Genomic DNA, 22858 nt, shown 5'->3' on the forward strand with positions numbered 1-22858 from the left:
TCTAATTAAGACAGAATAGTTTTCCATTAAAAAACATAATGTATACAATCTATAAAATATACATAAAACAGGCACATATATTAAACATAAATATAAGGCAGAAGATTTTAACCCCATATGGCAGTGAGAAAAGGCTTCTTTAAGAAAATAATAGTTCCTTACATTCTGCTCAGCCAATGAATACACAAGCTGCGGAAGAATATCTCCCTTAACTACAGCTTCTGCCAGGTCATCATTATAATTGGCAAGTCTCCCAAGGGCCAAAGCAGCTGTCTGTTGAATATTTGGAACCACATCCAATAGGAGGGGCCTCAGCAGAGCCATTACACCTGAGTTATGAGAAAGGAGGGAAAGTCCACACAGTAATTAGAGAAACGAATCAAACGCTACTTTCAAAAGAGAAAAATAAAATAAAATAAAACACACTGAATGCTCACGTTAAGGAAATCTGCTGCAAGTAAACCTAAGCTCTGTGTTAAGAACCATTTCTGGAGTATACATTTTACCCATCCAAAGTGGGCGACACCATTAGGAATCGGGGAGAAATTCAATTCACATTTAAAGGCCAACATACCTAATTTGCCCTTCTTGAAGCAATATGAGAACCAAAACAATATGAGAATAATCCTTTGAAATCCATATTTCCTCAGAATTTGTGATGCATGTCCCCAAACAATGTTTACAAGGATGCATATATTAGGGGAAAGTGTGTGTTAGCATGAATATAATGGTGAAGAAAAAAACAAAAATGCAAAGACACAGTAATCACAACCTATGATACAGTTTTATACTGCTAAATTATTAAACTAATTTTCTGAGATATTAATACTCTACTAATGTGGCTTGTTGATATTGCACAAATGCAGCTGGTGAAGCAAAAGAGACCATCTGATGATGTTCTTGCAGGCTTCCCATAGGCATCCGATTGACCACTGTGTAGTGTAGTGGTTAGAATGTTGTACTAAGACCAGAGACCAGGATTCACATCCTCACTCAGTCATGAAGCTTACCAGGTGACTTTGAGCCAGTCACACAATTGTTATGAGGGAAAAAACAGGGAAGGGGAATAATATGTGCCACCCTGAGCTCCCTGGAGGAGGTGTGGGGTATAAATTGAATAATAAACAAACAAACAAACTCAACCTTTACCACATTCTTCAAATCCAGCAAAACTTCCAACCGCTTAAGTCAGCTTTTTAGTCAATATGAAGAACATTTCTTCAGCACAAATACACAACAGTCGGTTTGTAGTTTTTCACTGGCCAGTGATTCATTTCTAGAAAAAGAGATGCGCCAGATCTAATCTCTTCCTGTAAAGTCACATTCTGGGACACAGAGACCCGTCACCTAATCTCAGATATGGTTTCGACTACTCATAGTGAAAGGAGGGCGCCCAAGGGGAAGTTTCCTCCAAAGCAAATGCCACCTTCAGTGTTGGAACTACTGCAATCCCAATAATGGGGCCGTCTCCTCCCTTCGTTGACGCTATTTGCCTTAGGAAAACAGCTGAAGAAATCCACACATCACCTCATGAAAACCAGTTTCCACTGGGTACACCACAGTGGTCTGAAATTTGCCTGTGCCTGCTTCCTGCCCATGGCCATCTGGTGGTGTGCAGCTGCTGACATGCAAAACTCAACTCTTTGGCACACAGCTGCAAATTTCTTGGTGCACCCAAGAAAGGTCATCACTTCCCATGGCTCCTGCTGAACACAACCAGCTGGCTCTGGAGAGGGAGCTGCCACGTAGGAATTCCAAACAGCTTTGTGCAATATCAGCTTGAGTGGGTAGACTTCTATCCTCTGAGAAAGTCCTTGTCTGAATCTGTTGTTGAATGACAACCTCTATTGTCAATCAGCAAGATGCTCACCCTCCCCCAAACACACTGTATTTGAATGACAGGTGTAAAATTTAAAATGTTCGGAAGCAGAGAGAACTAGCTTAAAATCATTGGGGGCGGGGAAAGAAGAGGATTAGAAAAATGGAGATCTCAAAATGGAGATCTGCATTATCTCAAGAGGATTACAACTGGTTCTTGTATGAGAAGAGGAAGCTATTTGCTTTTCCTCTGTGGTCACTGCCCATGCTGTACCAGAAACACTGGAACAGAAATGTTTGCATGTGGGAAGAGTTGGCACCATGGTGACTTTCCATGCCAATACTACATTTTAGTCTGGGAATAAGGAGCAATGTCCCATGTGAATTTCACGTCCTAATGTCAGCAGAGCATTATGGGATGGAGTCAAAAGGAAGCAGTAACCACATTGCTCCCAGAATGAAAGTACTGCCCTTTCAAAACAATGTAATTTAATCAGCAATTTTGGTCTTTTTGACCTCCGCCTTCTTGTTTTGCTCTAGTCTTTTGTAAAGTAAGCCTGTACTTACTCAAATAAATTATCTGTTTTAAGCATTCCCATCCCACCCACCCAAAAAAACATTCCCAGGACAATACATAATAAAATATGCAAAATAATGTAAAATACAACAACAAAATTCAGTAAAATGTTAAGAAAATAATAAAGCACAGGTGTTCTAAAGACACATGTACCCAATATGCATAAGACTGCACCATTGTACATTGTGGTAATTAATCTGGAATAAGTATGACATTCCATTTGTATTCACATGCAAATCTAAATTCCCATCTTACCCACCCACAAACAAAAGGGTGAGAAAATTTGTCCTTTAGCGATTTTAAAAGGCAGTTCATCTGTGTTAACAGTCTTAAATATGAGCCCACCAATTTACCTTAGCTATCTTGCAGCCACTACCCTAAAATAACCTAGTTTACCCAACCACTATGGGCCATGAGCTGCTTGGCAGTTTATGATAAATTACAGGAAACCAATGTAAAATGACTTTGTTCACAGAAAACATGTCAATGGGCTTAGGTAGGGAGCACTAAGCCCTAAACAAAGGTTGTCACTGTGAACTATCTGGAGACGTTCCAAGGACATGTGAGACCTGTTGTAACATCATGATTATTTTTTTAATGTTAAGCTTCTAGATCTCAGCATTACACTGAATATTTTGAAAACAAAATTTAAAATTTAAAATAACTAATATCTCAAAATTTAATGAGCATTTTTTAAAAAATGCAACTCCCTTCATTATCTCAGAAAGGATCTTCAGTTGGTGTCTGTGGTGTGCAAATATGTTTAATTCAAACTGATAAATGAATTAATTAGTCAAAGGGCATATGATCAATAAAAATAATTTAATTGGTTGTGCAGACCTAGTTAATTTAGGAAACCTAAAAATAGAATAGTACTCACCTCATCCCACTGTGGTGATAACAGTGTTCCAAATATCTAAGTGATTTTTAAAAGGTGGTCTAATTCTGTATAGAAACATATGCTAATATGTTTCAATTACATCAAAGAGGAAATGCAAATACCCATTTAAAAAATTCCATTGTGCGGTCCAAAACTTAAGTATGTGTCATATCAGCCCATCAGAATGTCCTGAAGGAATAACACCACATTGTGCTATGTATATGAGAAACAACTTAACTGGGGAACAACCTCTATAATCTATTCCCTTCGGATAGCAATTATAAGCAACCCTCAGCGACTCTTGTTTATTTATATACTTAATTACTGTAGCCCTCACAGCACTTGTGCTGAGTCAAAGCTAGACAATGGCACAGTCCCTGTGTAAAAGATTTAGTGTATGCCTACTGCATGATACAAGGTTTTTTGAAGCAGTATGTTCCATAGATAAGTGAAACTATCCAGAGAGAATACCAAAATTACTCAGTGGTAGTGTTCAGCCACAGCTTCTGACATGTACTTCTGATTTTCTTTTTCTTTTTTCCTTTTTTTAAAAACCCTACTGAGCAGAAGAAAATAAGTCACTTGAATGAAAAGAACAAATGTGAACTAAAGCTTGAGTTTATGTGCATAATCAAGTGCCACGATAGCAGTTTATGAAGTTATGAACAATATAGAGAGAGAAATCTTTCTCCCTCTGTCATAACTCAGGAACTCAGGTCACGCAATGAAGTCAATTTACAGTAGATTCAGGGCAGAAAAAAAAAATGCTTCTTCACACTACACAGGGAATTCACACACATACACCAAAGATATGATGATGGCCGTTGGCTTAAATGACTTTTTAAAGGATTAAACAAAACTCCTGGTGGCTGAGCCTATCAACAACTAGCTAAATGAAATCTCCATCTACAAAAGCAGAATATTTCTGAATACCACCACTAACAGGAAATGACAACCACCTTCATGTCCAATTTGTAAGTATTTGGCAGGCCACCAATGAAAGCAAAATACTGGGCATCTTCAGCAGACCTTAGTCTGATCCAGAAAGGCTTTTCAAAAATAATCACTTTTTTACTACTACTACTACTATTATTATTATTATTATTATTATTATTATTATTATTATTGCAGCTGCTATTGCTATTATTAAAATCACTTCCAAAATATCAAAATAAGACATGATAGAGGAAGGTAAGCAATATACATTTAAAGCAGCCTAGTTAAAAGGAAAACAAAATGCTATCTTAAAAAAGAAAATCTTTACAGATAGAAATCCAATTCAAAATGCAATAAGCTCCATAAAATAACATCATTAGTACCTAAACAAAAGAACGGAGAAAGAAGCTACATCCTCACACCCCTCTCCCCTGCAACACAGCAACCACTTCCAAAATGCATCCTTAGCAATCCTCCCTAGCCAAGCCTCACTCTCATGTGTTCTTATCATTTAGAACACACGTGAACAATGTTGTTGAATGAGCACACCTTTTCCCACAACAGAAAATATCTGCCATTTGTCCCAATGCAAAAAAAAAAAAGCACTCCGAGAATACAATAGCAAAACCAAAACCTGCCCAGTACCCCTGAAACCTGATGGACCCCAAACTAAGAGCTGGGCTTGGTGGCATGTAAGAGAGAGAAGGTGGCATTGCCTCCTTGCAATTTTTTACCCCCTCCTCAGGGTCTGCAGGCCATCACTGATGTACAGGTGGAGATTGGGGCAAGAGGAGAAAGTTTTGGGAAATCTCAGCCCTGTCCAATGCTGTGGCTTAGGTAAGGCCTTAACTAATGGAGGGAAAGGCAAAGAGGAGAAATAGAAGAATGAGGTTTTCAGAAGGGGGCGGGAGGGATTTAGACCAACCAACCAGGAGGTAGGGAGAAATGTTTCCATGATGGAGGAGAAGAGAGCAACTGCAAAGTGTGGGAGTGTCTAAACCCCTTTGTAGGATAACAGGTCAGAGCTGTGGTCACCAGACACAACCTGACTTGTATGCCTTAAGGTAATCTGTTGTCTTCAGGTGTGGCACAGCAGGGGTGGGGAACATTTTTGGCTCAGTGGGACAGACTGTTAACTGTGAGCCCCACCCCTGTGAGCCAACTTTGAGGGGTACAGTGGTACCTCAGGTAAGTACTTAATTCGTTCTGGAGGTCCGTTCTTAACCTGAAACTGTTCTTAACCTGAAGCACCACTTTAGCTAATGGGGTCTGCCGCCGCATCACCGCCGCGCAATTTCTGTTCTCATCCTGAAGCAAAGTTCTTAACCTGAGGTACTATTTCTGGGTTAGCAGAGTCTGTAACCTGAAGCGTCTATAACCTGAAGCGTCTGTAACCCGAGGTACCACTGTAGTTGATTCATGAAGTCAGCTGAATGACAGGTGAGTTGTCCCTCCCAACTGTCAAAATCCCTGTGCAGTCCTGGAAATGTAAGGAAACTGAAGGTACATTCTTTCACCTATGGTGGACGTGCCCAAGGATTAAGGCTTTCTGGGAGATGATTTATAATGAATTAAAAAATGTATTTAAATATACCTTCTTGAAGAAACCAGAGGCCTTTCTCCTGGGCATAGTCGGCCAATCGGTGTTAAAGAAGGACAGAACTTTCTTTATGTATGCTACAACAGCAGCAAGAATACTTATTGCAAAGTATTGGAAGACACAAGACCTACCCACTCTGGAAGAATGGCAGATGAAAATGATGGACTACATGGAATTGGCGGAAATGACTGGCAGAATCCGAGACCAGGGAGAAGAGTCGGTGGAAGAAGATTGGAAGAAATTTAAAGACTATTTACAGAAATACTGCAAAATTAATGAATGTTAGAATGATGTTGGATTGAAGTTAAGTGGTTTCTAGCTGTAATGGTCTAAAAGAATATGAAAAAATTGGATTCTTAACAGGTAAAAATTTAATGCTATAATATATTAAGATTAAAGATCAGGATAAAATAAGGAGGGAAAGGAATTGCTGAACTAATAAATTGACCTGGAATACAAAAAAGGGAGGTATGAGGAGGTCCGGGAAACAAGTAAATGAAAGATAAGTGATGAAAAGATGGAATTGTTTTTAACTATTTTTTATCTTGTATTTTTTCTTTTTTCTTTTTTATTTTGTGATGTTGTGAAAACTTTAATAAATATTTATTTAAAAAAAACAAAATCCCTGTGCAGTCCTTTTCCTCAGGCTGCAAAATGTCTTAGGATAGTCCTGGGGAGACAAAACTCTCCATCCATAGGAAGCTGCCTTATACAGCGGAATCTTGGTTCTCGAACACCTTGGTACTTGAACATTTCGGCTCCCAAACACCAAAAACCCGGAAGTACGTGTTCCAGTTTTCGAACGTTTTTTGGAAGCCAAACGTCCAATGCAGCTGTCGTCTATTGTTTCCAGGGCACCTGAACCAATCAGAAGCCGCGCCTTGGTTTTTGAATGTTTCGGAAGTCGGAACGGACTTCCAGAATGGATTACGTTCGAGAACCAAGGTACCACTGTACTGTATCAGACCACTGGTCCATCTTGCTCAGTATTATCTACACTGACTGTCACCTTCTGCATGCAAAGCAGAAGGGTATTCTATATTCTGAGAGTAATCTTATATTCTCATGAGGATAAAATCCCAGCGGCACTTGTGGACTCTAAGAAACAGGGGGCTCTAAAACTCCCCTACGGTTGATTGGGGGAAGAGAGTACAGAGATAGTTTCAGAGAGATTAAATGCAAGCAAGGATACACCGCTGGAAATGTGCCTGCAATCAGTGCTGACTGGCTCAGAAGAGATACTTCACCACCCCCATTTTAAAAGGCCTGGCCACCAGCTGCCTATAATGATGCATATTGAGACCAAACCTCCAGATCTGAAACTGCCAAAAGGATATAGATATGCTTAAAAGGCAATGCCTGAAAGAAAATATTAAACGCAGAAACAGACCCGGAACATAAATCACAGCAGGGCAGAAATAAAAAGTTGATGGGCAAATTGCTTGCCAATATTTTAGCAGCATTTTCATCAGAAGAAGTGCTTCTCTCCACCCCCATGCCACCTCCATATGTCGGGACCTGAGCATCCAACATCTGCAGCCTTTCATCGGGCTGAAGAGTAGCACTCCCAAGAGAACACAAGGAAAAGTCTACATAGGAGGATATGGTGGCAAAAGGGCTTCCAAACTAAAGGCATCACATTCTCCCACATACGACAGCATGCTATCCCCAAGAGGAGCTCTTCCCTTGAAGGCTGCATGTTGCCAGCTGTGAGACATTCAACAAGGATGCCTGCTTTTACTGCTGCAATGGGATGGGAAATGACTTGCTGACTTTTCACCACTACAAAGCAAAGGAACTAGACTACCTTTCATTCAGGTATTGACAGCGCTACGCAAATGGAATGGTCCAAATTGATCCCCAAAACCCTTTTTATCAGTATTAAAATTACAGGGGGACAGTAATTTTGTGGTGCCCTCCCAGCTACCATTATTAGAAGGTGGGGTATGATTTAGCTAATATTGAGAGGAGGGACAGGGGATGGAATATGGATTTCCCTAAAGTGCCTCCTCCTTTCCTCCTAGAATTCAAGCACTGGCTTTTATACACTGTGGTTCTGCCGCAAATGACAGTGTGCTAGGGATTAAGCCACAGCTAAGGATCTTCCCCTGGAAACTTAGCAAAGACCAAACCTGAACACTGGGCGGGGGGGGGGGCGGTGAGACTTAAATTAACATTGGGGTTATTTAAATTCCCATGTTGTATTGTGGCATGTTGACTCATATTTTATTTACAGATTTGAATCTTCGTTTTAGTAAAGCTGCCTGCCCAAACCTCTAGGGATAGGTGGGCAAGTAGTCTAGATCAGTAGATTGATAGAGGAATATAAAGATAATCAGTCTTCCCCCTTCCTCTTCCTCTTCCTTCTATAACGTGGAACCCAAACCACATAGAGAGGATCTCTGCATATGTTTGCATTCACTGTAAAAGTGCAGAGACCTGTCTGTGAAAGGCAACTGGAGGCAACTTGGGCTATTCTATTTTTAAACTCAGTTAGTACCATATATCTGTTATCACAACTGCCGACTGTTACTGAAGGAGCAGAACAAATCCACAGCAGGATCCAAGATTAGTATCCCAAGAAACGTAGCAGAGAATCCAGTTGCCTGTGCAGTGCAGCTTTGAAACTGATGGGCAGTAAATTTTACTCAGAGTAGACCCACTGAAATTAATGGACCTAACATAGTCACATTTATTAATTTCAGCAGGACTACTTGGAGTAAAACTTAGTTGAATACCGCCTATATTTATTTATTGCGTTTACTTTTTTTATTATTACTTCTCCAAGGAGCTCAAGGTGGCCTACATGGTTTTCCCCCTCCTCAATTACGGTAATCCCCACAACCAGACTATGAGGTTGGTTAGGCTGCAACACTGACTGGCCCAAGGTCATCCAGTGAGCTTTGTGGCTAAGGGAGGATTTGAACCCTGGTTTCCCAGGTCCTACACTCTGACCTCTACACCGCACTTGGCTCTCAGTATTGTTACACCGCCTTTCTGAAAATTACCAAGGTGGCGTAGGCAGATCAAGGTCAATAAAAGCATTACAGTGAACAACAACGTCACAGAAAAATTAAAAGGTCAAATTTAAAATATGTGCCTATATCTTTTCTAAAAACAGTTGCACTCTGAATAAATATGCTGGTCTCTTCCTCACTGGGGATAGTCATGTTCCAGCCCCTACACCAAATGATTGGTTGTACTCTTATGCTGGAATTCCTTTATTGATAATAAGCACATCAGAACACCATTTTATATCCTACTTCCAATTTCAGAGAGCGTCTGCACTTTTGAAACCGAAACAACAGTGACAAGCCCAAGAGAGGGAAGAACCAGCAGACTCAGGAAAACCCCAAGGTTTTCAGAAGCACCAAAAAAAAAAAAGTATGGGGGGAAAACCTAAGGGAGGGGAATCCCGAAACAACCCAGTGAGGGACTATACACCCTCAGTGGGGACAAAATGTGTACTGATTGCTGGGGAGGAAACAGAAACCAAATGCTAAGAAAGAAGAGCTAAAAAGGGAGGAAGAGACAAACAGATATAAAAAAGCTTAGACAGACCAATCTCATTGTCTGGATATGTCATTTTCTGGCTCACGCTGAGAAGCTATTTTTACATGTCCTCAGGGATGGAAATGAGAGCTGCCTATGGTAACTGATGGAGAAATTCAATATTTTAATATAGCTACGATTGGGCACCAGTGTGTCCACGCCACACACACAGCAGCAGCAAAGAAAAGACTTCCCACTCTTTCTAACTCAGTTCTTATTTAGTACAGAATATTAAAAGAACAACCCTACAAATGCCAAGCAAATGCAATTAATAGTCCATTTTCCAAAATGGCTTATGACAGACATGTGTAGTTCACACTGCATACTAGGCTCTGACTGGTTCACAAGAACCCTGCAGTGTTGTCCAGTGATTTAGATACCCTACGGCTCATGGGGAGTTGAACTGAAGCTGAGAGAGTGTAACAACCCTTTATTTTGTTCCCCGCATTGCAGGCTGGGCAGTAGTAAACAACAACTCTCCAGTATAACTCACTGCTTTACTCCTGTCACTTTCAGTGCAGGGCTGCACTGAAAGTAGCTTACAGCAGCCCAGCAATGTCACTGTGAACACTGCAAGGCAGAAATGAGGCTAAGGCTGGCTTGCACTTCCCATCAAGAGTCTCACATATCTCTCAGGTTGCAGCAAAGGTCATTCTACTTACATTGCCCTCCCTCTAGGCCAAATCAAGCACTCAACTGCATGCCGCAACCTTAAGCTGTACTGAATGGATGCAGACTGGTTACACTTTTAAAATGTTCAAAAACTTCTTTTTTTATTTGCAGATGGAGTAAGACCCAAGTTAGAGCACAGACTCTTTCTTGATATTAATTTTTGCTTGTTTTCAATCCCCTTAGCCACCGGATCAGGTCACACACACACCAGGGACACAATACAACATTTTGTTGTGTGGCCCTACTTGTTCCCTCTGATAATGAAATTCCAAGGGCTTTGTCAAAGCTGAGGCTGTTGAAGAGGTCAGAGACCATCTTGGCTGTGAGCCCTGGAAGATCTGCTCCCTGCTTTTCTGGCCTGACTGACTGACTCCAGCTACAAAAGCTGCTAGACTATTCTTGTGGTATTGTTTAGGCTGTTTCGTTGGGGGTTGTCGTTGTTAACTTATACATATTCATTTTTAGATATTATTAGGAGTTATGTGGAAATGATTTCAATTTGATTGTGTACTTTTTGATGTGGTTTCTTTTTTGTTTGTGGCTTTTGTTACGTTTGTAATTATGTAAATCTTGTCATCTTGTAAGCCATCTTGAGAATGGTTTTAACTATGGAAAGGCAGCATACAAATAAAATGATGAACATGATGATGAAGTTTTATTATTCCTCCTGTAACCAAAGCAACAAAATCCACACGTAAGAGGGATGTATCAGCAGACTTGGGGAAACATCTAGGGTTTGTAGAATTAAGAAGAAGAAGAAGAAGAAGCAGCCCCAAAAATCGGTTCAATCAGGACTGAACATGTTTAGTGCCCAGTGGGGAACAGAAAACTGGGTGAAGAGGGGAATGGAATGCTTGTTGAGGAGAGCATGGCTGGCAGGCTGAAAAGCTGAAGAGGAGCATGGCACTCTGTCTTGTTAATGTTAAACCGAATTCTACTGAAAAACCAGTATATTAGATTAGAATTGTGGGGTAAGCTCTGATTACAAATTAATCATGGATGACCCCCATGCTGTGCTCAGGCTCCCCTCCCTCTCCCAATGCCTGGTATGCTTATCTGATTTAATGCTTACCTGGCACTTTGATATAGCCACTTTAGGGTGTGTGTTTTAGCTTATATACTGCTCCAGGCGACAGAACAGGAAATGACTTCATGACAGTCAGAAGGCCAGCCAATCTGCACAACCAGCAGAATCAGGGGCGTGCCTTCCACTAGGCTAGGCGAGGAGGCAACCATAGGTAGAAGCAGCAAGGCGTTGGCAGTTGTTTTATGTGCCACGTGGCCTACCCTGCACCCGCTGCTGCCCTCAGGTGCAACTGAAGACACCCTCCCATCACTAGCATTTCATTAAGATTCAACTGCCAATTTGCCTGCCTTCTGTATATGGAGTTGTGGGTGGAAATGCGGGTGAAGGTGCATCTCCCCTGCCTCAGGCAGCAAAATATATTGGGCCAACCCTGGGAAGAGGGAGTTGCTCCCGAGCTCAATTCTCTTACGCTGGTTGTATGTATGAAGGGAAAGCTCTTAGTGATAGATAAGCTGATAGCAGAAGGAGATAATCACAATTCTTTTCCTTTTCAGTGCCATATAAATAGCTTCATTCCAGCCTTGGTTTTTATTTAGAGGCAGCATAACAGATTTCTCTGTTGTAGGCTAGACAAGTGTTTCTCAGACTGAATTTCATATTCCTTTATGGAAATAATTAACTACGCTCATTTTCTGCCGTAAGAGTTTCTAGTCAAAATATGACCACTGTACCAATTCATTACAGTCAGAAGATTTGGACAAGAAAATCCTACTTTTAACAACAACAAATATTTAGTCAAGAATAATCACAGTGGAAAAATATGTTCTTATGCTTGTCATTTCTTTGAGGTTAATTTAGTGATGAAGAAAGAGACTAACAAGCACTGGAAAGAGCTATGCATGGGAGTGTGATGAGTGTTAAGCACCCAAAACCAGCGGGGGGTAGAATCTGTATTCCTTGAACACACTGGTAGAAATACTGACATAGTTCACCATTCCATGCATGGGCCTTATATTCTGAGAAAGACTGAAAAAATGACACTAAAATGTGCTGCTTCACCTGATTACTACATTCGTACCTCAGAAGTCAAACGGAATCCGTTCTGGAAGTCCGTTCGACCTCCAAAACGTTCGGAAACCAATGAACTGCTTCCAATTGGCCGCAGGAAGCTCCTGCAGCCAATCAGAAGCTGCGGAACCCACATCAGACGTTCGGGTTCCAAAGAACGTTCGCAAACCGGAACACTCACTTCCAGGTTTGCGGCATTCGGGAGACAAAAGGCTTGACTCACAAGGCATTCGACTTCCAAGGTGCAACTGTACTGAGTAAAAACTGGATTTCCCAGTTTGGTTAGTTGCAGTTTGTCAAACGTCCTTACTTAAAGGGGTTGTCCTTGTCTTGAAAGGATATACTGTATCTCCTTCTACACTACATATTTGTAAATCAGACCTGCACAATTTGTGGCATATGGAAAACTTCACTAGCTACGTAGTGTAGTGATAATCCCCTCTGCTTTTGAAGATTGAGACTTCAGCAACAAAAAGGTTTACTGAGCTCCAGGTAGACCACTGTGTCAGGGCGTGTGAGCTGCATTCAGCATGGTGGGTGGTAAATGTGCAGGCTGAGTCATCAAAATTCTTTGCATTGTTTCAACATACAGGTCCCTTCCAACATGAGGAGATGCCAACATACTCAGAGGTGCTGCAAGAAGTATGAGAAATATAACTGAAAAAGTGAAAAGGATACTTTTTATCGGTGAACATATGATTTAAGATACATCACCAGTTTTTGAACTATACATTTTTCATCAGCCATAGCAACCATATTGTTAAACACAATATTTATTTATATCCCTCTTTTGCCTTCAGCATTTAAGAACCAGCTTGTATTTTCATACCTCACTGGCTGCAATTCTTAAAAGAGTTTCCTCTCTTGCAATCGTTATTTAAAACACACTTACAGATTAATTTTTTTAAAAAAATTGAAAAATCTCACACAAGTGAGATAGCCTGAGATGTACAAGTATGGGGCTTAAATATAAATATTACCGTAATCATTTCTCATTAACAATTAAAACTTGTAATCTGAAATTAGAAGGATTTCAGTGATGGTGAGCGCTATTTTCAGGGCTGGAACAAGGGTTCTTTTTAGAGAAACAGTTTTTTCAAGTTTAAAAATTTTTCATTGTATTTCTACACTGGATATTGCACCCTTAAACCATGATTTGCTGTTATTGAAGCAAACACCTTCATTATGTTTTTTTTATTTAAAAAAACTCCTCAATGAAGGTTACATACATTACAGCCTTGTTCTGATACCTCTTATCCACAAGAGTATAATGCACAAAATTACAGCATTTTAAGATAGGTTCTTACACTAGGTTATAAAGGCGACAGCTCTTTTTTTGGTGTGTGTCACCTTCAAAGCCCATCTTAAGAACATACCTTAACATGCTATAATTTTAACACAAAGCCCATTGATATGAAAATGTGTTTCTTTCTTCTTCCTTTTCCCAGGGCACTTCGTGATAAAAGCTCAATTTGAAAAGATATATCTTACAAAATTGAAGAGACATATTACCAGCTTAAGATTTTTTGTAAGCTTACTGATGCTGGGAAAAAAGAACTAGGTTAGGAATTTACTAACAACAGTGTAAATGTTGATAGTAGGAGAACAGGAGAAGGATTGGTTGGGGAAATCCTGAAAGGTTGCAAAAATGCATAAACTCACAAAATTTGCATGGTTGACTTATGGCAGACAACAGATGAAAGGATTTCAGGAATTAGTGGCTTCAACTGATTTAATTTATGAAAATCAGATATAAGTTGAATATTGACAAATATATAATGAACATGAATGGGTCCAAGAGCTCTTACATCACTCTTGTAAGACATCTTCTATATGCAGGGATTTTTATTATTATTTTGTATTGAGGAGTATTCAATCATGTCAGTACCTACTCCATCTGCAGTCTGACAAAGCACAGTCTAGTTACAGGTATAAACATCAGCTGCTGTTTGTGAGCACTATGCCATGAATAGTCAATATGGAAGAAATCAAGCACGTGGGATTTCACACACACACAAGGCCGCAAGTACAAATCATGTCACTATTTATAAACTACAGATCGGCTAAATTAGAAGAGCGTGCATTTTTATATTTGGTGAAGTTCTTAGGATTGTTTTAGCATCACCATCGTATGAATGTGGTTGTTGTTGTTTTTTCCAGAAGTAGCCCGGCCCCCACTATGTTCTGGGACATGGGACTGTAGCCTAGCAGAACAATCCTATGCATATTTACTTGGAAGTAAGTCCTATTACATTCCATGGTGCTTTGTCTCTAGTAACTGTGATTAGACTTGCAGTCTAAAACTAAAAATATTAAAATTTAAATAGATCACTCTCCAAGTAAGTAACATTTCTGTAATCTGGCCTGGGAGGGAGGGCAGTAAGTGACTCCTGCTACGAAAGCTGAGGCTACTGAACACACTCTTGGGCTGGGGTATTGTTTAGGAGGTATGAGGAAGCCGTTGCTGCTATTGATATTTTAAAAACTGCATCCTTCTTTTAGATTTTTTATTATTTATGTTGAAATTGTGCAATTTGATTGTGAAATTTTTTAATGTTTTACTTATTGTTTATGGCTACTTTTGTTTTACTGTAATTATGCATGCTTTTTTTATGTTTCACCTAGAGCATGATTTGAACTATGGAAAGACAACATACAAATAACATTATATATGTGTGTATGTATGTAAACTTTGGCCACCAAGTTTTGGACTATATATATGTTTTAAAGATAATAAAATTAAATTAAAAACCAACATAAAACTTCTTTTTGTGTCATAGTGATGTCGTCTTCTCTGGATATAAGATTTGCTTGTCTGGGAAAAATCGTATTTTAGAAAAGCAGCATTGTGAATTCTGAAAACAGTTTATTTACTCTGTTGTTTCAAGTAGCACCCTGAGAAGGCAATTGTTAAGTACTGTACAATTAATACCTGTTTTATATCCTCCTCTTCTAACAGCAATGCCTAGAATAGAAAGACTTGGCACTGAGTGGTGAATTGCAGTCCCCACCCCTGCTCTGTCTTTCATTACTTGAAATAGCCTGCAAACAGCTTGTAAATAGTCACACATGTGGGGAGTTCCCTTGGTGCAATGTGTGGCTATATGAAGCTAATATTTCAGCTGACTTTAATGGATAGACACATGTCTTACCTGCTCATTTTATTGGACCATCTTTAAGCTATCTAATAAGGAAGGGGACTTCAAAGTATCAGACTGCTCTCAGTTCTATGGTAAGATAAACAAAAGGGTTTATGCATTTTTTTAATTCTGAAGAACTGCTTTTTGTTGTGTTTGTTTGTTTACCTGCATTCTGAAGAGTCTCGATATTTTGCGGCCTCGTAGCAAGTTCTGCAACAGTCTGAACAAACTGCGTTCGGGCTCTTTGATACTGCTCAAAGACTGCAAAGAAGGCAGAATAAGTGCATTTCAATGAGGGCAAGCCTTCACACATTAGATACAGGCCCAGATAAGCAGGAAATGTATTGTGACACCTTGTGGAGTCTATAGATCAAATAAAAGATGATGACACAAGCTGTCCTGAGCAAGAAGCAAAGGCTGTATTCCAAACCCTACTGGTAAACGGCATTTCCGTGTGCTGCTCTGGTTCCCCAGAAGCGGCTTAGTCATGCTGGCAACATAACCCGGAAAAAACTGTCTGCGGACAAACGTCAGCTCCCTCGGCCAGTAAAGCGAGATGAGCGCCGCAACCCCAGAGTCGTCCGCGATTGGACCTAATGGTCAGGGGTCCCTTTACCTTTACCTTTACTTACCTGTGAGTTAGCCCCACTGAATTCAACAAAACTTATTCTCATGCATAAAGTTTATTTCCATAAACTTTTATAGGTTGACTTTATGACTCAATGCGGCTTAGGAATTAATGGGGGAAGGGGGTTAGAAACCAAATTACAGCAGTACATAACAGAATAAAATATAAAAACAGTCAATTCATGACAAGTAAACTCCAGTGAGTTCTGTAGCAAATACTCCTAGGAGGATTACTGTATTGTCCTGTGTACACATTACCAGAACTACTCAGAAAGTCTCATTTAATTCAATGAGGTTTACTCGCAGGTAAATGGAAGATTCTGTTGCGTGGGCGCGCTCCCCCCCCCCTTTCCTTTTCTTTTCAAGAAACTGTAAAGCCCAGAAACCCCCAGTACACAAAACCCAGCCATAGAAATACCGGTACCTTGCAAGACCTGCCTCTGACTCATGGCTCCTGCTGGTCACCCACTTCCGAGAGCCTCGGCAGCGTCCCCGTGGGGTGGTGTCTCGCCCCCTGGTTCCCCCTGCGGCCTTGAGGGGGTCTTGTTCGTCCGCTTCGCCTCTCCACTCAGAAACCCGAGCGGGTCCTGCAGCTCCACCTGCCCCTCGGGCTCCGCGCTTCCCCGTCTTCCCCCGGGGCCTTTTCAGTTTGGGCCGCGGTGTGTATCCTTCTCCTTGGCAACCGAACGGAAGCCGGCGCCATCAAGGGGCGGGAGGGAGGCCGCGGCCTGCGCCTCATTGTGACATCAGGCGGGCGCGGAGCGAGAGGGCCGGCCAGCCAGCGGCGCCTTGCGCTAGGCTCTCGCGCGGAAGGGCCGGCGCAACGCGATCCTAACGCAGCGTTCCTTGAGCCCCTTTTCTCCCCCTCCCGCTGCGCTTCTCCAGCCCGTTGGGAAAGGCCGCCAAGCGACGTCCTTGCCTCTTGGATCTGCAAAAAGAAAGTCTCTCCCTGCTGAGGTTGGCTGCGATCCTGGTTAGGCGTACTTTGCACTAAGTACACCTGATCGTTGCATCTGAAGCAAGTGCGAGTCAGCAATTGCCATTAAGGCCAATGGGAGGAGCTTGAACATAGGAACGGGGGGGAAACCGTCTTATACCGAGTAAGACCATTTGGTCTATCTAGCTCAGCACTTGCCTACCTTGGCTGGCAGCGCCTCTCCAGACGAAGCTCCCTCTCCCAGAGATGCTGGGAATTGAACCGGGGACCTTCCTGCATAGAAAGCAGTTGCCCAGGCATCGCTCTGGGTGTGCGGGTGCCGCTTGAAAGGAGGCACTGGGTAGAGTTTGGTCATGAGATGGGTTACTTGTGATCTTATTATGGAAGACTGTAGTGATGTGCCTTTGCTGCGCTAATCCTGCTCGTCTGCGTTTGGAGACCTTGCTGCGCACTCTGCTCAGTGGTTCGCGCGCGGGTTTCTGCCCCCAGCTCCTTGCAACAAGATCCTCAGCCCCTCTTGGCTTCCTCCTCGGAAGTGTCTCAGTCCTCGTTTAAAAACAAAGCAGTGCCTTTAAAATGGCTTCTACTCGGAGCTGCCCTGGAAGGTAGGTCATTCTTCTAGATGGGTTTGAAATGAAAGACAGCGATTTTCCCTAGTGAGTGACCTGGCAACCGCTAAGCGGCTTTACAGCGCAATCCTAACCATGTCTCCTCCGAAGTCAGTCCTACTGGATTCAACAGGACTTACTTACTCCCCGGTAAGTAGAGTTAGGATTCCAGACTTGGTCCTGTTGGTCCTGTTTAAGTAACTTGGTCCTGTTTAAGTAACTCTCTTTCCTTCCTAATACTGCGGTTCATTGTTGCGTGGATGCGATCCCCAGACCAGTTAAACCGAAGCATTTGGCTTTGATCGTGTCCTACGTGTGTCGAAGGGCTAGATGGACAAAGCTGCAATAAAGTAATAAAAATGAACATCGACTTTGTTTTACCCTTTCCCTTTTCTCTATTTCCCTTTTCTTCTCTCTCCCCTCACGCACAAAAAGCCGTCTCCACGTTTAGTAGTCACCTCTATGTATTCAGTGAATGAAACCAAGGTGCTCGCTATTTAACTATTTGTAACTTTTTAATGCGCTTCCTATAGCAGATATACAGTACGGTGCTGGGCTTGAGCTAGATGCGAAGTTTAAAGTAAACGCTCTTGTCGCGAATCGACAGGGCATTGGCCTCTCCTGGGGACGCTAGTTTACCCCTAACAGAGCTACAGTTCCCAGCACCCTTAACCAACTAAATTCCTGGATTTTTTTGACATTTTGGGGGGAGGGTGCTTTAAATGTATGTTGTGTGCACAGTGTCAGACTATCGAAGGGAAGATTCCCCACAACCCGAAACTCACTTTGGTGTGTTCCTCTCCTCTCCGTAGCCAAAAATCCTTAAAAAACCAACTTCTAATGAATGAGTTTCTGTTCCTTCCAAGGATTTAAGCTAATAACACGGTTGTCCTTCTGAGTTTAATTTTAATTTTCCATTTATGTTGTGGATACTCCCCCGCCCCCATATGTGACATGAAAGAAAGGAAAGCTCAGTAAAAGAGCTTCTGCGCCAAGTCTTGCAAACTCTCTTGCCATTGTCACGCGAGGGCCACTTCACACGTTGTGCAGGAAGGAAGCGTGTCCGACTAGAATCCCCCTTGCAGAGTTTTACATTCCCCGCCCCCCGCACACAGGAACGTGTCTTGATAGAAAGAACTACTCCGTGTGCATGACACCGGTGTCGCTGTTGAAAAAGTGGAGTCTGTAGTGCCAGCCTGCGCCCTTTGGCCGGCCAGGGATGGAAGCGAGTTGACGACCGGCAGATCCCGACCAAAAGTGGCTGCTGCCTGGTCAAATCCTCTGAGCCAAAGTTTCTGACTCTAGCTGATCCTCTTTCAGCACTGGAATGAATGCCTTTGGGGTTCACATGCACCCCGCTCTCCGGATCTTGGGACTCTAAACCGTCCTTGAAAGCAGCGTGGCTTCTCTTCTCCCTTCGCCTCCGCTCAACTGGAATAGATAACGCTCAGGTCTTTCATATCCCTGTCCTGCTCCTCCCTCGTTAAAATATATGCTGATATACTTGCTCGAATGACACTGTTTGTTGCTTATGGGCTCCCAAGCTTCAGGGTGTGGAGCTGAGATCGTTTATAGCTGGCCACTTGCGGGCCCCCTCCCGCAAAAAAAAACCCCTCCATGGCAATGTATTACTGTTATTGTGTAAGCTCTGTATCACCGCGTAACCTTGTCAAATGCAGTACAATTTCTCATACAGTATCTTCAACTCGCCCCTGGTAGCCTTTCCATGGTAGTGATTCTCCCTGAAATCAATAGGCAGCTGCATTGGACGGATTCAGAATCTGTTGGTTCAGCATTGTCGACACTGACTGGCAGCGGCTCTCCTGAGTTTCAAATGGGATTTTTTTCCCCCCAGCAGCACTTGGGAGATGCCAGCAATTGAACCTTGGACTTTCCCCTCCCCATCAGCGTATAGTCCGCCGCTGAGCCATTCTCTCATGTTTCAGAGCAGGAGGCCGAGAGGATGTCAATTAAGGTCAAGCAGGCCGTCCAAGTTGGACTTCTGAGCCAAAGTCTCGCACTGTCTGATTCCTCTCATTGGCTCGTAAATTCAGGAAAGAATCTGAGAGGCGGTGGGTGGAGTTTCCCCTCTTATGAAAGCATACAAAACATCCAGTTCGTATTTCACACGTAGGACAAAGTTCCTAGATTTAGCTGGAATCGAACCGTCACGTAGAACCTTCTTTCATTCCACTACCAATGATGAGGAAAGGGCACCTCTCCTCTTATTCCTACCTGAGACTCGGGTGTCCCTGCAAAAGGCCACTGCGGCGCCTTTTGCCCTGCGCTAGTGTTATAAGCGTCACGTGGCAGGGCGAGACCTTATCAAAAGAAAAAGAGGAGGGTGTGCTTCCCTTAAGCCACCAAAGATCTGCCCTGTGCTAAGGAATGCGGGGGCTGCAGCGGCCACGTAGGATCGAGGTCTGTTTGCAGGGGAAGAGGACACCCCCTGTAGTCCGATGCCGGGTCCCGATTTAAAGGCTGCAATCTTATGCCCACTGAGTAAGCCCCATTAGGTGCTTCTGAGTAAATGATGCCCAGGGTCTGCACTGCACCACAGTAAAGCATAGCGTGAGGAGAGAGAGAGATCCCCGCCCACTTAGCTATTCAAAGTGTGGATAGGCTGCTTTCAGATCCTGCAAAGGATTTTCCTGTCTGGGTGGGGTGGTTGGGGGTTGACCTCGGCGACAGCCCGATTCTGCATCGGCGACGGAGGCCGCGAGGCTCCGCCAAGCCCCGAGGGGGCGGCGTGATCTGAGCGGCCTGCTCTGGGCCAAGCCGCGCCCGGCTCAACCCGGCAGTGAAGGCCCTGCAGGCTAGAGACAGGATCGGCCCGCCAGCCTGGCTCTCCGGGGAAAGAAGCAGAGCAGGCGCCCCCGAGCAACCGCACAGCCCCACCTGCAGCCCCCAACTCCGATCTATCCTCGTGGAGCCCGACCCCGCTGCACGTTTCCTCGGAAGTAAGTCCCAGCTAACCCCGAGGGACTTACTCCCGGGTAAGCGAGCTTACGATTCCCGCTGCAGCGAGGAGGAGTTTTGCAGCAAACGGCAAACCTCTTAACGTAAGAGACTCTGAACAGGGCAAGTCTAACCCTGTCTACTCGGAAGGGAGTTCTGTTGAATTCAGTGGTGGAAATAGTGGAAGTGGAAGGGTCCCGTTTGGCATTTTAAGGATCGCAGCCCCACAGGATTCCTTCTCTCTGCTGGTCAAGAAATTCGGGGATGATCGCAGCTTCATAACAACATAACCCCCCCCCCCCCGGAAAAGTAAAACCCCTCTTGGAAGTTCAGAGTCTACAGCAAGGAGAATCCCGAGTTGCCTGCGGCGGGCAATGCGCATGCGCAGGGCGGAAGGATGCCTTTCATATTTAATAAAATCGCTTTCGCTTCCCTGAGGACGTGACGCATCACATACCCAGCTGGTCCCGAGCGCCTTGGCGAGCACGTCGTAGACGTCTCTATGCGGCTGCGTCGGATGGGGGACGAGTCCCTTGGCCAGAAGGGACTGCGACGTCAGTTGCGTTGTTTTACGAGCAATCTCAGGAATAAGACTTCCACTTGCACAAACACACAAGCTGTAGTAAAAGTGGACTTTTTGCATTAAAAGGTAATGTTTCGGCATGCTGCTGACATTTAGGACAAAAGCAATGATACATTTAAAGATATATTTGCAGCATATATTTAAAGCACATGGCTTCCCCCACCCCCCCAAAAAAGAATATTGGGAACTGCAGTTCACCTAGGGTGCTGGGAACTGTAGCTCTGATAATAGTAACGACAGTTCCCAGATGTTGGGGTGTGGGGAGTAATGTGTTTTAAATGCATGGTGTGCTCGCAAGTCTATCACCTATTTTATGGAATAAAAAATTTGCAACCTTGCTCCCAAATAATACCGGGGTCGCTTTTACAAGCGTGCACCTGTTATTTGTCAGCCTGATAGAGTTCGATGCCTTTATTCCCGAATAGCTCTTCTTAAAGTAGATGTCGAGGTAAATAGCTGGAAGGTTGCTGCAGCTAAGTCCACAAATCAGTTAAACGAATCAGTATCTGGATTAGACAGGTCCGACAGAGAACGTGGTCCGTGTTTCTGGGCTTGATTCTCAGCAATTCGTGGAACTCGTTTCCAAATTAATGTGGTGTCCCTCCACTAATTCAAGTTCTCCCGCTCAACTGCCTGGGAGAGCAGTTAATTTATTGGCCATGTTCTTAGGTTATCATTATTGTCCGTCATTTAACCTAGTACGAGTAAGGCCAGTTTAAAAAGCATATGCAAATATTGGTGTGGTTGTACATAGAGGGTAAGAAACAAATGCAAGACTTGAACGTCAATCCGATATACTTGGAAATGAACTCTACTGACTCTCCCAAGGACGTGGAAACAGGATCTGTCTCTGAAAGGAAGGGATTTGTGCAACATGTCACAACAGATCTGGATAACCTATTTCTAAATAAGGTTCTTCACTGAAGAGAGCTTTTAAGTTCCCACGCACACCATCATTAACACAGGGAATAGGTAGAAGAAAAATAATTAACTTCTATGAGGTTTCTTCCCACGGTGGGGGCCCCACCAGGCCAAAGCATTTTAACTCTCATTTGTTCCAACGGGGGAGTCTTAATCTTCAATCCTGTACTCAGTTTTCCTGAGAGTCCCAAATGGCGCTTACTTTTAAGTAGACATGCATAGGATTGCACCATTAAGAATGTCCAATTCTCCTATTTACATAACTGGGCTTATTTAAAAATCCCTTACTGTATGCTTAGGATGGGGGGGGGCAGCCCGTGACGCTACTACTATGACAAACTCTGATCCACAATTTAGTAGATTAAGTGATATAATCAAAGTTCTCATGTAGCATAAAAGAAATTAAAAGCAAGGTGAAAAAATATCGGATGAATCCTAACATCAGCAGCACACTCTGAAAGTTTCACAGCTATTCCAATTACATTATATATTTGCTAATAACTTTTTATAATAACACCTCAGTGTTTAATCTACTTCGTCCAGCCTCTGAGTATTTCAAACTACCAGAACATAAGCCCACAGTTTGAACACTTTTAAACATTTTCACTTTAGATAAGAACTTGCTTTGTGTAAATCTCAGGCAAAGTTACTTATCCTTTGAGGTTGAATGTTCCCCTCCAGCATCACGCTTGTACTGTTTAGAAGTCAAAGGAATTCTAAATATATGGTGAGGCAATTTTCACACCCAGATCATAAACACTTTGCTTGGAAATAAACGCTTTGCCTGTCCTCCCTTTGATTCCCAGGGACACTTCTAAAAAGTTTTTGGAAGTATGTGTCGCAACGGGTTGCCGACGACGTTCTCCGTTCATATTGCCTTCGTATGCAAATAAAGAAGGCTCAAATTAGCCATGTTCTCTTGCCAGACTGAGGCAGGCGGCGTTTCGGTTTCAA

General features: G+C 42.9%; 1 protein-coding gene across 2 annotated transcripts in view; it reads right to left on the minus strand.

The window, feature by feature from the left end:
* SPAG6 (sperm associated antigen 6) overlaps nt 1-17118 on the minus strand; it is a 49504-nt gene extending 32386 nt beyond the window's left edge. The window contains exons 1-3 of one of the 2 annotated variants that reach the window (XM_080974476.1): nt 16322-17118; nt 15436-15531; nt 163-329 (exon numbers count right to left, since the gene is read on the minus strand). In XM_080974476.1, coding sequence (XP_080830602.1) covers nt 163-329; nt 15436-15531; nt 16322-16346 — 288 coding nt within the window. In that variant the 5' untranslated portion in view covers nt 16347-17118. The remainder of the gene's footprint in view (nt 1-162; nt 330-15435; nt 15532-16321) is intronic. The other variant, XM_080974475.1, reaches the window with a different exon arrangement.
* Between the last annotated feature and the right edge of the window lie 5740 nt (nt 17119-22858).

This window comes from Podarcis pityusensis, assembly GCF_964106645.2.
Source record: "Podarcis pityusensis genome assembly, chromosome: 12".
In the NCBI taxonomy this organism is placed as follows: Eukaryota; Metazoa; Chordata; class Lepidosauria; order Squamata; family Lacertidae; genus Podarcis; species Podarcis pityusensis.